The sequence below is a fragment of the Oryzias latipes genome, chromosome 8 (genome assembly GCF_002234675.1).
Source record: "Oryzias latipes chromosome 8, ASM223467v1".
NCBI lineage: Eukaryota > Metazoa > Chordata > Actinopteri > Beloniformes > Adrianichthyidae > Oryzias > Oryzias latipes.
Genome location: NC_019866.2, coordinates 13023835 through 13038417, shown reverse-complemented (window position 1 = coordinate 13038417; position 14583 = coordinate 13023835). Strand labels below are relative to the sequence as shown.

At 40.5% G+C, this 14583-nt stretch overlaps 2 protein-coding genes across 2 annotated transcripts; both read right to left on the bottom strand.

The window, feature by feature from the left end:
• Nucleotides 1-957: 957 nt before the first annotated feature.
• Nucleotides 958-7886, bottom strand: jpt1 (Jupiter microtubule associated homolog 1). The gene is made up of 5 exons (XM_004071486.4): nt 7543-7886; nt 5596-5738; nt 3530-3678; nt 2719-2749; nt 958-1534 (listed from the first exon to the last, which is right to left on the bottom strand). Exons 1-5 carry the CDS (start codon nt 7869-7871, stop codon nt 1389-1391), a joined length of 798 nt encoding a protein of 265 aa, XP_004071534.2. The 5' UTR covers nt 7872-7886; the 3' UTR covers nt 958-1388.
• Nucleotides 7887-8610: 724 nt separating this feature from the next.
• Nucleotides 8611-14548, bottom strand: sumo2 (small ubiquitin-like modifier 2). The gene is made up of 4 exons (NM_001172048.1): nt 14510-14548; nt 11914-12045; nt 10831-10902; nt 8611-8690 (listed from the first exon to the last, which is right to left on the bottom strand). Exons 1-4 carry the CDS (start codon nt 14528-14530, stop codon nt 8628-8630), a joined length of 288 nt encoding a protein of 95 aa, NP_001165519.1. The 5' UTR covers nt 14531-14548; the 3' UTR covers nt 8611-8627.
• Between the last annotated feature and the right edge of the window lie 35 nt (nt 14549-14583).

Sequence of the window (14583 nt, the reverse complement as noted above, 5' to 3'; positions counted from 1 at the left end):
GACGTCTTGGACTGGCGATGATAATACATTGAATGGAAAAGTCATGCTAGCATGAGTCCCTATCAATAAAACTTTTTTTTTTGGGCCAAATTTGCGCCTTTGCTCATTTAAATGTTATTTATATATTCCGTCATAATTGAGTAATCTGTCTCGCTGTGTATAACTAGTTTTTTTTAACCTTTGTACCATTCAGCTGTTTGGAGCGATACTTCAAAAGGGAATCGTCAAAAATGGTTGATGTAATTCAAAATAAAGTGTAAGTTGGTGTATGAACTGTAGTTGCTTTTCATCCAACTTCTGTCTCATTCAAACACAATTTAACACTAATACACCGTTATTTCTAACACTAAAACCTTTTTACTGCAATGTTGGTGTCAAATATGTGCAGTAAGACCGGGATTACTTTTGCAAACATCCACATTTGTATCATTTTACAATTCTTTCTAGATAAGTAGCAAAAATTGTGCTTTATTTTTCAAGTAAAACAATAAAGAAAAAACACAACTATAGTGGGTTTTGTAATGCATTAAACAAGACCCTGCCACATGTATTCTTGTCTTTTGTGAATTTGCGCCAACACTAAAGGGAGTTGAGGCTACAGCCAAATAAGGACTGTTGCAGGCCTCGCTTTAGCACACACTAGAATCCTTCCAAACTCCTTTTTCACTTTTCTATCCACATGGTTTACATCAAAATGACTTAAAGACTTAACAAAATAAGAGACTGTGGATAAAAAGTTTATTTTGTCTTAAAAGCTGCGTCAAAGTTGAGCACTATTTCAGTTTTAGTGCATATAAATGAAATGCATCATTTTAGTTCTGTTTATTCACAAGAAAACTATCAGGAAATATGACTCCAACTGCATTTGTTTACATTTTCCTATAGTCTCTAGTCTGCAAACTTCAGTTATTCAAATTCTCCCAACAGTTACTGCTCAAAAAAAAAAAAAACAATCAGTCACGGCGAATTCATATGAATCTTTATTGTATTTAGAAATCCACGCATCAAATCTGTCTTTTTCTTTTTTTTTACCATTTACAACCGGTGAGAATGAGGGACAAGCTAATTGTCGTGCCTTTCCCTGCAGGCGCAAAGCGCTACAGGATGGGCTGAAATGGAGTGGAGGGGAGGAAGGTACATAAAGTGCTTTTGCCAACAGTTTTCTTATTTTAATAGAAAAAGGGATTTAAAAAAAAGAAAACAAAACAAACAGTCATGAGCGAGGAAAAGGACGGGAGGATCATGGACGTGACAACATGAGGGGGGGGGGGGGGTGACTGTGAGATGTTGTCGAGGGGGAAGAGAGTTGTCGGAGTAATGATCTTCAAAAAAATACAAACTAAAAAATAGAAAATGGAAAAAACAAAACAGAAACAAAGGCAGAGGTCTCAACCCAGGATGAGGCTGGACTTGCCACCGGGGGGGTTTCTTCGGGAACCTGTGGCGTTATTGGCACCTCCTGATGGGGCAGGAGACTGTTGTGTCTCCCTCTGCTCGTCCTGCTCGGCCGCCTCTTCCTCAGGACAGTCTCCTCCTATGAAACAAACACGAAGCTTACAGATGAATTCAGCTGCATTCCTGAGGATTAAAGCACCGCTTTAAAACCTTTAACACCAGAGTCTTTACTCCAGTGTCAACATCGCTTCATGACAGCAACAGTTATGCAAATTAACGCAATTCCAGCCGCTTCTCTAGCGGAGAAAAGCCGCTTTGTGCTGATACGCAACACTTGAAAGTGCATTTAGCCTAGTGTTCACACTGGATAAGCAGGGAGGGGCTTCTTTTTCTACTGTTGGCTACGAGCGAACACGATTATTTTGAACACGGAAGCCTGAAACGTGCAGATCCATAGACATTTCACTGAAAGTGAGTTGCAGCGGGTCAAAGAGTGTTATCTAGCTGTTAAAGGGCTAAAAAGCATAAAAACACTAGAAAAAGTAAAGGTACTTCCTGTTTTGAGACAAAACACTGATTATTCCTTTTAATTTGAACAAATCAGCAGATCCATCTTTACATCAAGAAAGCAAATAATTTAGCAGCTCGCTCCCTCTGTTTAAGGAATCGTTCCTAATGTACAGTAACTTGTGGTAAACTCTTCTAGTGGTTTAGCAGCTTTTAAGACAGGAGTTGACGGTAATTCTGCCAACAGAGGAGATGTACTGGAACTCTCTACAAACAAGCTTTATGTCACTTTTTAACCACTTGTGAAATATTCTTCAATAGAAAAGAGTCTGCTCTGCTCTGGCCATATTAAAGTGCACAGAGGTTGTTGTCATCTTTGCTTTGGGTGTTTTCATGGAGCAGTCTGGTGAGCCTCCAATTATCCCAGAGCCAGCCACTCTGCCACCAACACACACCTGGAGGTTCACACAGAGCTTCTGCTAAGGAGAGAGGTCTGCTATTAAAGAACAGCTGCTTCCCTGCAGATCACCGTGCAATCAGAAGACGAGAAGCCACATCAAAGTCAGCGCCGTTCTTACCTGACACAGACAGAGCCTGTTTACCGTGTTAAAGCTACGTTTGGTCGCATCCCTGTGAGCAAACAGCTGATTGGGTGAACACTTCCTGATGAAGGAAGTGGAACTACCTGATCTGCTACAGTGAACCGCTGAGCTTTCACTGAGTAATCAAAGTCACATTCAGGCACTTAGACACAGTCGCAGTGTGACAGGCATTTGACCGGCTACTTTTAAAGGGCAAGCTCTTCTGAGAACATACCGTCTCTCTGCGGTTCTTGTCCATTTTCATTCTATAAGAAAAAAAAACAAAGAGGATCAAATTACTTCCCACATCTTTTATTACACAGCCAGGAGGAAAAATGACCAGAACTGAAACCAAAAACACCCATAAAGTAAATGCTGAACCCATTCAGGAGCTTTTCCCTTTTTTTAAGTCCATGGGAAGTTAATGATTTCCAAAAAAACAAAGCAAGCAATGCCCTTCAATGAGAGCCAGAGCTAAACCTTTAGAACGTAGTTGTTTATAAGAAAATATAACTAATTAAACCCTAAACAAGTGTCTTTTAGCTTAGTTTCTGTTCCTGAAATAGATTTCTTACATGGTCTGCAGCCACAGAAAAGTAATCCTTTTGCAATGAACAGATTATGATTTATGACCTGAGGTGAACTCCAGACTTGGATACTGCTGTCTCCGTCTGCACCATTAGGTTTCTCTTAAGCCCTGCTCTGTTTTCCATGAAGAATCTGAGTAACTATTCTTTATCAGCTCCTTTATTGATTTATTTTACGCTATGAAAATTCCACTTCCTGTAATGAGTGATGCCAAGTGTTTATAAAAGCAGATCAGTCATGAGATTTGTTTCTGTGTCCGACTGTGAGGACTCAACAGACAGAAACCAAACCTGCAAATGAATTACAGATGTTGGTGGATATTTATTGGGGGGGGGGGGGGGGGGGGGGGGGAACAAAGTTGGATTTGTTCAAAAAATAAAAAATAAAAGCTCAGATTACCACCTCGTGAGCTATTTTATCTGTTTTCTTCAGGGACTGACAGACTAAATGAGGGGTACCTCTCGTCTCTGGGTCCAGACCAAGGCGGCCCCCGAGTTGTGGATGGTGGTCAGCTCCGGCTCGGGGTTCTTGGGAAAGAGGAGAGGCTGCTGGCACCGCCTCAAAGGGGCCGAGGGTTCCCCACACAAGGTTCCTGCAGCTTCTCCAGCTGAGAGAACAACAACAGCAAAATTCTAAAAATGTGTGGATAAGAGGGCGATTTTACCGTCTTACTGGTTCCTTTGGGGGAGAGGAAACGGTTAACAGTAATGTTAAACAGGAAGCACAAATCATGAGTAAGGGGCTTGGAAGCAGCAGACTCATGCCATATGGACGCTAATCCAATTAGCAACAGAGCCAACGCGGGCCTTGGTCTTTTCAAATCAGCCACAAAATTCATCTTCTCAGATCTGACAAAACATCGGCTTTATGGGTGATTTCTGGAGGCTGAAACAACACACGTCCAAATCACTGGGCAATAACAGGAAACAACACCAAATCCACTTGGCCGACTGTGACAGACTCAGAGAAGCTCTGGAGCGCCTCCAAGCAGACGACCCGAGTGCCAAAACCTCACAAAACGCCCCATCGCCGGTGCTCTCCTTCAGCACAACGCTTCAAACCCCCCCTCTGCCCGGCGAGGTATCAGTCTCAACTAGCCAAAGCCGCATAAGGCAACAGTTCTCGCCCAGATGGCCTGAGGTGGGACAAACCGCCTTTGTGATGGGGGGGGGGGACAATGGCTGCTGAGGAAGCAGAGGAGTGTCCATTGTTGTTAATGGAGTGAAGTGAATCAGTTCTGGGGCGAAGAGCTCCTTGGGTAATGGCTCTAGATTTATGATCTCCAGAGCACAACCAACGGGAAACACGAGACGCTTAAACTAGATTAATGGACAAGAAGGAGACACATTATATTATCATCAATACAAAACATTTCCTTCATCCAAACCTTACTGCTCTACAGGGAATATGGCTTAAATGTATGAAAACACGGAGACAGAAAGAGTAATTGTGGCGCTCCAAGCCTCCTCTCTTGAAAAAGAAGAAGGTGCTCATCATGTGGTTAGAAGCTGAGGGCACTTCAGCACAACAGCAACCTGCCAAAGAGTCAGGCTGATCGATAGGCTTCTGAAACCTGAAGTCATGCTTACTAAACACAAGCAGTGACGAGGGATGCTTTTCATCTGAACCAGCTCAAGAAATCATGCATAAACACGACTGATTTTACCATCTGAGATGGATCGCAAGAAAATAACCACATTTCTTAAGATGTTTGTGTGTTGAGCACCAAAAAAAAGATTTATTTTCCAACAAATCTGGAAACTGAGATTGCAAAAAAAAGAAAAGTGCAACTCATGATTCTGTTTAAGAAATGATTGTCCACTAAAGGCGGAGACATTCAACTGAACTTGACACCAAGTGGGGAAAAAACAGCCGGATGAACCACTTCACCATCAACAGCTGTTGGCTGTAAAATCACAGCTCAGCTGAAGGTTTGATATCAGATTCTTCCTCAGACTCAGATAATTTGAAGCGTCATGTAAAACATTTCTCCAAAGAAGTCGGGGTGAAAGCATGTGATCTGAAGAATCTTAGTGCCGAAGAGCCTGAAATCCCCCTCCCTCCCCACGGAAATGCTTGGAGGCAACAAAAGACTCTTACCAGTTTATTATAAACACACAAAGAGAATTGATACAAAAAACCCAATGTTAAGTCTTTGTGGCTGCAAGTTTAGCGTCTCCTTCAAGTGTCTACGTGCCTGAAACACTGTAACTGAAATATTCTTTCCACTGAGGACATCTTTTCAGCCTTTATTCAACAGTCTGGCTTCAAATTACACTTAGCCTATAGTCCCATCTTTTTGGCTGTGACACAATGTGAAACTGAAAGATAAAATTGAATGTGGTTTGCTTTTTTTTTTTCTGTTCTCAGGTCAAAAGGTGCTTTCAAACTTCTAAAGGTTTCTGAATGTGCCTCTTCCTGCTGCAGAACTCCAACCACAGCTGTCTTGAAACCATAAACCCAGCAGCTCTGATCAGTCTCGTGCAAGATTAAGTCAGATTAGATTGAAGTCATGTTGAATTACTTGGTGGATTGTTCCTCCGATGAGCGTGTGGGTCATCGGGTTCTGCGAAGATGTTCGATGCCATCTTGTTTTTGCGTTGGGGCGTTGTGTTGTCATCTGTGCCGAAAGAGATGCTGGAGTCCCCGCCTGGTGGCCGTAGTACCCTAAAAACAGACAAACAACAAGGACAAAACAAATAGAAACGATTATTACATTTAAAAACAAGCGTCCCTCAGCGGCTCCACCCTAATCCTTCCATTTCCATGCCAAACGCACCAAAAAAGCACGGGATACCAGCACGCTCTCTGCTTTAAGCTGGGCCTGTCAGTCTGTAGACAGGCGGTCACAATTCCTGCCCTGCAGCTGACTCCACTCACACAGAATCATAGTGAAACGTCAATTCACAACCTCTCCTCAGCAGGATTCCTTTGCAGTGACACACGAGGAGTCTGTGTGCATTTCTGGCAGAACCATTTTCTGCAAGGATACACCGTTTTGAGCCAAATTCACACAATAAATTTGACTGTTTTTAGTATCGGGCTTAAGAGGAAACCCAGAAGCAACACCCCCCAAAAAAAGAGTGAAGCCCCACCCCCACACACTTTTTTTGTCCAGTAAACTCTCCACAGAATGGAGGAAGCCCACCAGCTGACACACAGAACAGCTGCCTGAGGGCCAGGCAGGGCAGATGGGAGTCAAAAAAAAAAAAAAAAAAGACTTGTTCATATGCAGAGACACAACAGCATAAAGTGCAGCAGAGTTCTTTATTTTTCACTCATTTTTCTGCACACGTGTCTGTGACAATAATTTCTAAAGCAGACCGTCTCCTGAGCAGAGGCTGTGAGCTCATGGCTTCCACGCGGACTGCGACAGCAGGGCAGCTGACCCCACCCTGTCATGAAAACGCAAATCACACCAATTATATGCGATTAATCACTTAAGACAGGAGGGGGGGGGGCACCTTTTTCTTTATTTTAATATTTTATGGGAAGTGAAGCAACAGCTCCGCCATCAAAGATGGCACCATCTGATGGGCCGGAGGATGATTTTAGCTTCTACAGACCCCTGTGGTGAGACAGCAGCAGAAATGAGCAGCAGAGTTGGTCGAAAATGAAGGTTACATACAAGGCCCCCCCCCCCCAAAAAAAAAAAAAAACCTCCAGAAAGCTCGACTAGCTAGCTCCCCCACCCAAGCCCCTGCATTATCCCCCCCCCCAAAAAAAGCACCACTTCAACACTTGAGGATCAGACGTTTTATCAAGCTCTCCCTCCCTCATCATCGCTTCTATTCCTAAAAACTGCTACAGTCAAGCACCAAGACAAAATTCATTGTTACTGCAAAAAAAGGAGGAGGAGGAGGAAGAATGCATGATGATCCAGACGAGACGCATCACTTCCAGAAAGGACTGCGTGCTTGCAGCGTGAGTCTTCAGGGGCTTTTAGTCCCCACAGAAAATACCCCCTTTCTGTCTGCACGTTGTCGCAGCCTAAGTTGGAGACTAAACTATCCATTAAATCGGTGTGGCTAAAACGATGGCATGTTTAAAATTATCAATCGCTTATAGTCTCCATTTCAAGTAAAAGGTGAAGTAAATAGGCAGAAACAGTTACTTTAAGTCTGACATTTTTTAATTTAAATGATAGAAATAAATAAAGATTAGTCCTTTGCAGAAAAAGATAAATATTTCCGGTTAGCTAATTTTTTGCCTGACATTCCGAACCCCACGAGCTAACTGAAATAACTTAATGTTGCTAAAGGGCTCTGGAGCCTCCGAGGCCCAATGAGATTAACTTAATTAGCGAGACTGTCTGTGTGTGACAGTGCGGCTCAAACCTTCTCCACAACACAGGACCACAACCCGCTAATCAAAACTAGCACACAAAAAAGAAGGCGTTTGCTAGCTTAAAACACTTCCCCGCATCCCCGCTTCTTTTGTTCCTCCGCCAAAGGTTTCCAGCTGCTTTTACCTGGAGCTGCTCTTAGCACCGGGTTCCATTCCTGTATAGGTGGTGGTGGTCGTCATCTTTGGGGGTTTCAGACGTCCCGGCTGTAAGGAGCAGTGAAACGGATGACAAAAGGAGAAATCCTCCCTGCGCTCAGAAATGCGCCGCGCTGCGGACTCCACCCGAAACTGGAAAAGCGTTGGGAAGCCCAGATCTGCTGGTTCTGCGGTGCCAGCCCACAAGGACCAGCCCACCAGCCTATCGTCCGCTCTGATTGGACAGGACATCACAGAACTCTTTTCTGATTGGACAGAACCCAAGAGGTCGAACATCTTGCTGGTGGTAGTCCCCATGTTTATAAATGACTACAGCTTTCATCCCTGAAGATCGTTCATTTAATATTGACAGTCAAAACTAAGACCTTTCTGTCCATTTTAACCAGTAATATAAGCAAACTAGAATTAATGACAGACAAAAAGAAAAATATTGAAAAAAAAGACAATAACTTTATTTAAACAGACAATTTTCATAGACAATATGGGAGTTTGTAGAACTAAAACATCCTTTTGGTTTCCAAATTTGAAGCTTAACAAAGCACTTTTCGTTTTCTAAACATCCAATACCCTATAAAAAGTATAAAACCAAATTTTCTGTTGGTAAGAAAAAGTAAATTATAACCAAGCTCCATCCATAAACTAGGTATATGGCTCACTAAGTGAAATCAACCCAACAACTTGTATATCTTAAAAACAGATTTCTTTTTTTTCTCCTTTTTTTAATGGACCGTGAGAGTCCAACTTGCTCAAATCCAAGCCCCAGCAGACAGCATCTTTACAATAAACCTTTTAAACTGGGACAGGAGGTTATTAGTTACTAGATTACGGAATAAATGACCAGAACTGGAGGTGATCTGGATGTAGTTTATGTACACGGGCAGAGAAGTAACGGGGGCCATGATGAAAATATCATACAGCAGTTTTGTGTAGCAGAGAAATTAAACCTTCTGCGTGGAATTCTGTCGGCACAACTGAGAGTCGCAGAGAGCCAGCTGCTGGGTGGCGTGGCATGCTGGCGAAGTTGAAGAGGAGGCTGGCAGCATGTGTGGCTGATTAAATCCGGCCCCCCGTCTGCTGTTGAAACACATCAATTGTATCTTCATCTTCCATTTCCAACTGTTGATAAAAGGGGACAAAGTGTCATACATACAGACATACCTTTCAGACATTTAAATACATCTAATCTTTAAAATAAGAGGGGAAATTCTCTACAATAAAGGGGGCAAAAAAAAGCAAATGTCATCATGTTCCATTCATGTGGAATGTGACCTTGGGCTGACACTCTGCCCCCTGGGCATATCAAACCCCAAAGCTGCATCAGAAATGACAGTGCGGGATGTTTTTATGACTACAGCATGCACACAGATTTGCCTTGAACAGCAAAAATACCACTTTAACCTCAAACAACAATGGTGTGGTTACAATAATACAATCATAGAAGTTAATTCAGTGCATGTGCGTTGGCCGTCGTAACAAACTCTACAAGTGGATAAAGGTTTCCGTCAGACATCTGAATGTAGATGATAAATCCTCTCTGCCTGTGGCAGAACAAGTTTCCCATGGAAGCGCTATTATCTGGCATCAAGACATCAAGCACGGCAAGCTGCTGCTTGAGGATATGAAATACCTGCATGGCCAACAAGTTTATTCATTTACACTTCAATATTCGGAGGGTTTTCTGTTTGCTCTAAACTGCAGTGAAGTTCTAGCCCAGAAAGCAAAAAAAAAATAAATAAAAAAATGGAATAAAAACCAAAAAATAAAAGAAGTAAATGGCCTGGTTTTCGTTAGAAATCAAAGAGTTTCTTAACCAAAATGTGAGTGTTATCTTGTTCTGGTTGCATTACTAAGAGAAAAATAATAAAAGAAATAAAATGAAAATAGGTAATAACAGAATCACATCATGGGTCTTAAACAAAAGAAGCCTAAAACATATGTGCTCATTTCTACAGAGATTCATGGCTTATTGATCAAACCCAACAAAAGAACCTCATGAATGTTTTAAACCTAATACATTAATTTAGAGGCTGCATTGATTTAGTCAGACCAGCTTTGGAACAAGAACTAAAAACTAAGGAAGTCCCGATCCGATTCAGAGTCATTTGATTTTGAGTATGTACCGATACCGAGGCCTGATCCGATATTATTGTAACACATAAAAAATGATCAAATGTAATGAAGTCAGGTTATCACAGATTTTTACTTTATTCACTTTCTTTAATTATTTAACACTTAAACAATTTGCCGCTGTGAAATAACTCAAAGAATCAAGCAAAAGTCGTAAAACTTTCAACTACAAAGAACAGTTAACTATAAACTAGTAAAAAATAGGAAATAATTATTCATGGGAGAAAGTTTGGTGACTGTAGCTTTAGTATCCTCAGAATTATTGAACATTTTTGGTTCTTATGTGATTCATACTTGCATTAAAAAGTCATTAAAATTAATGATGACTGTCTTTTAAAATTGTTGTTGTAACATAAATATTTATGAATAGCTCATATCAATGTAACCATTTATCAGTTTTAGTTTTTTTTAAATGGATTTCTTTTTTTTTTTCATTTTTAAATAACTTTTTCCCAGAGCTTTCACCTTTCACTGCCGACTTTCTGTCAGCAGCACGGAGAGAGCAATTCTCATTAAAAAGTAACCAAAGCTCGATCCCTTTTCTTTTTAAACGCCTTTCTAAGTTGTTGTTTGAGTTGAGACAATGACACTCGCTGTCAGTTTAAAGTGCTCATTTAAGAATTATTGAGCCTGAAGGTCCAAATCTGTGAATATCTTGCTAACCTTCTCAAACTGTCTTTCAGCGCCTCCTAGCCTCATTGTCTGCTGCACTTTATGGCAGTAAAACGTTGGGATCCGGTCAGAATTTGAAGACATCTGGTAAAGTGTTTATCTGTAAAGTTAAGATTGAAATATATAATAATGATAAAATAAATATCCGAGTCCTGATCTGATCGCAACATCGGATTCCAATCGAGTTTGAAACTACGTGATCACATCGGGACACCCCTGCTAAAAAAGATGAAAGAAATATTGTTCAGCCAATTCATCAAGATTTGCCTAATTTATGTTGCAAGTATTTAGCATAAATAGATAGATATAGCTAGCTAGCCTACAAATCTACTCAACAAGCTATTTATCTACCTATCCATTACTTTTATCTTCATCCACCCATATAAAGGATTTTTGTTATAACACGTTTTTGGGATAAACTCCACTGGCAGCAGGTTTTGCATATCATCAGTCCTACCTGTGCAGGTGTGTCTGTCTCATTTATTGGCTGTCCGTCGAATCTGAACCTTATTTGCCTCATTGAAAGTCCCTGCAAAGACAATACTTATTAATTTGTAGCAAAAGGCCTGCTTTCCGTTAGAGTGACTGGAACACATTTCCTGTTCATATACATAAAAAAAGCAAAAATTGTGTGGTTCTATTAAAAAAAACAATACATGTAATAAATGTATTTATTCATAGTTAATATACTAATTAATATGTATAATGTCACATGTTATGTATTATTAGCACAGACGTGAGACACTGAAGGAAAGACTGTTTTCCTACAACAGGTCAGAGTTGATTCACATTACACTGACAAACACACACATGCTGTGTCATACAGAGAAAATCAAGCTGTAGATTAAACAATAATTCAGGCTTTCAACTATTAGAACCTCATTTAACTTATAGGTTACATTTTCAGTGAGTAGAGAGAATCCCAGATCCTAAAGGGATAAGATAAGGAGTTTTTTGTTATTATTTAGAAAGATGTGAAAAGATGTAAACATTTCATGGTAATCGAGTTATAATCCTGAAAAACAACAGCGTTTATGAACCCGTTCAAAAAAAACAAAGCAAAAAAAAAAAACTGCTGCGGCGTTTACAAGCCAATACAAGAGCTACGAGCAATATTTTATATTTGGGTTCAGTTAGCTCTAACTTTTTTATAACTCAATTAATAATTCAATGAAACACACACATATATAACATAGTATAAAAGAAAGTAACAAAAGTCTCACATAAGATAATAAAAATGTAGAATGCATCATCAAATTAATATTTATTATAAATAAATACCTGACCTGCTTTAAATTCACAGACTTCCTAATTTTAAAACCCATTTGTATCTAAGCGATCATAAGTTGTTGTTTTTTTTTCCACAATACTTTTGCTTATATAGGGATATAAAAACATATTCCTTGGGTAATACAAAGTTTAAATGATCTAACTACTTTTTAACGAACCTTTACTTTTTGTATAAGCGTTGTGATTATGATAGTTTTCCTGAATCGCCACCGTTTTGTGTGTTTGTTGTCTAATAGGGGATTATACTTACCTGTCTCTCACAATATGCCTTCATAAGTTTGATGAGCGGTGTGTGTCTTTTGATCTTGAACTGCACGACAGATCCATCCTGACCTGCTACCTTTAGATTTATGTGTTCGTTATTTTCAGTCTTCACTCCTTCCTACAAAAAGAAATAAATAAATAAAGAAATAAATAAATAAATATTGTAACGGTTTAAGAAACAACAAACAGGACAGGTCATTTTAGACACAAATAACAGTGGTTCCTTGCATAACAAATACCCCACACACAAAAAACTATCTGCCTTGGATGCCTGCATGCCTCGCAAAACAAATTAACATCACGTAACGAAGCCTGTTTGCAGCGAACAATTGATTTTCTGGGGGAAAAGGCCAAATCCAGACAGTTGTGTGCCGTGTCATTCAGATGAAGACTGTTACCCTTCGGTGCAAGGCTCGGTACAGTGCTTAAAAGCCGCCAATCATCCCCATCTCCTGGTTAGGTTATTGAAAACAAACAGACTGGACGCCAGTGTGATGGCAAACCTGGGCATGTTTGTTTTTTCCTCTGTTACACAATGCAGGCCAGAGCCTCTGGTTGTGATAAATGGTACAGACCGTCCTCTGGGCAGGACCACTATGGCAACAGCAGCCAGTCGCACCAAAACTACATCGCATGTGGGATCATAATCGCCCACTTACTTGTTGGTGGCAGGTTCCCATGAAAACCACAAACACGTGTAAATAAAACCATAAAGGTGGTGCAGCAGGCATTAAGAAGATAAAGCATGTTTGCCCCCATTTGGTTTGGTTTCTTCTGGTTTTTCTTTCTTGAATATTCTTTTTTTTAATACTATTTTTCTTTAAATTTGTAGAACGGATGACATGATTTTCCAAAGTCGATGTGAAATCTGGCAATGTGTGCAACATCGCCACAAAAAAGAGGAATAATGTAGGGAAATAAAATTTCCAGCTCCATCAAAAGAGCGCCGACAGGTGAGACGGACTCTCCTTGAGTGGCCTAATATTGAGTGGAGAATAGGTCTGTTCTTTAGCTTCAACAGGTTGAAGTTTCTTAGTCACCCTGGCTGGAAGAACTTAGCCAAAGTCTGTTTCTCCTCCATTTTTGAGTATGTTCCTGAAATGACCATGACCTTCAACAAATTCACTAGTCTGTAGACTTCAGTTTGGTTGGGGTGCCACTGAATGGACGTCTTGGTCCTACTTCTTAAGTGTGTTCTTGATGGTGATGGAAGGAATTGACCTTTTGCTCTTCTCATCTTCTGAGGAGAGTCATCCCCTTCTGTTTTTCCTTAATGGGTTTGTGTCCAGGAGGTCTTTTCTCCTCCTTGGTGATGCAAGTTGGGTCACTTCTTCCAGAAGAGGCCATTTTTGCTTCAGTTGAAAAGCTGATGAGGGCTGTGGCCTTCTTCCCAAACTAACACCTGAAATTCTCCTGCAAACCTCTCAGCAGCAGCTTTGTCGGTCCTAGCTACCTCTCCGTGCAAGGCCACTCAAACAGCCTTGGATTCTTCTTCTTCTGTTTTAGCTCCTTCTGCATTTGTACTTCTTTATTTCTTCATACCCTGACTTTCTCGCAGATGAGCTCTGCCTCCGTCTGCCTCTCATCTTCATCTCTGAATAGTTTTCTGACCTCGTTGCTGTTCCCCCGTGGTCATACAGTTCGGCAGGACGCACCTTGAACGTCAGGTGCAGCTCGATGGTTTCTTTCTTTGTTTCAATGCTCAGAGCTTTTCTGACCATTAACACACCTATTGATAGGAACCATTTTTCTTGGGGTTCAACATTCAAAATTTAGAGACTAAGAAAAAAAATTAAGAAGACCTGTCCTCCAATTAAGAAGACCTTTAACTTAAGGAAACACGATCCAAGACACACAACAAGTCACACCTATGTACCTGGATTTAACCATTCTGTTGTACCAGAAAAAAGTTAATTTAATTTATTTATTTACAAAAAAGGTTCGTTTTGTGAGGCAAGTGGGTTGCAATGTTTATCATGCAGATTGTTTGTTCTATAGTTCTTTATGTTTGTCAGAGTGGAAAAATAAAAAGATAAAATACCAGAATTACCAGGGATAGAAACATAATTGTAGGCCGTATGAAAAACAGATGCTAAAAAACACGTATTCATTGTTAAATATTAGTTTCAAGTATTTGAATATTTTATTTTTGGTATCCAGTTGTTATAACCCGTTTTCTTCAACGAGTCAAGCCAAAGTGTTGCAGACTGACTAGAACAGTTTAGTCTAGAGACTAAATACAAACAGTTCGTTTTCTTGTTTATTTTTTCCATTCTGGTGCGTCATTACAAAACACAGACAACTTAATTACCACACAAACACAACGCAAGAAAACCGCAAGATTTATAGAGAACGACACCAGCTGGTTGGCGGGATGTAATCAGCCTAAAAGCGACGTGCGCGCCAGTCCATGCGCGCTCACATACCTTCCGGTCCATCAAAGTAGGTACAGTTGAATCTTATCACTTAACTTTTTTATTTAAAAAAATACGAACAGCACACGCGGGAATGTAAATTCACCTTTAAGATCGGCGATCCAGTTAATTTGTAATAGCATCGTAATTGACAATGGGGTCACTTACCTTTGGTTTTTCATCAGCCATCGTCACTCTTTTGGCGCTTCTCTATGCTACCACACAAAGAATATGAGTGCGCG

Excerpts from the sequence above, each read along its gene's own strand:
- sumo2 (NM_001172048.1), bottom strand. The coding sequence starts at position 14,530 with ATGGCTGATGAAAAACCAAAG. Across the intron at positions 10,903-11,913 it reads AGGCATATTGTGAGAGACAG|GGACTTTCAATGAGGCAAAT; the intron begins GTAAGTATAATC and ends TTGTCTTTGCAG. Across the intron at positions 8,691-10,830 it reads AGACAGACACACCTGCACAG|TTGGAAATGGAAGATGAAGA; the intron begins GTAGGACTGATG and ends TTTTATCAACAG.
- jpt1 (XM_004071486.4), bottom strand. The coding sequence starts at position 7,871 with ATGGGGACTACCACCAGCAAGATGTTCGACCTCTTGGGTTCTGTCCAA. Across the intron at positions 5,739-7,542 it reads GGTGCTAAGAGCAGCTCCAG|GGTACTACGGCCACCAGGCG; the intron begins GTAAAAGCAGCT and ends GTCTGTTTTTAG. Across the intron at positions 3,679-5,595 it reads TCGGAGGAACAATCCACCAA|CTGGAGAAGCTGCAGGAACC; the intron begins GTAATTCAACAT and ends TTGTTCTCTCAG.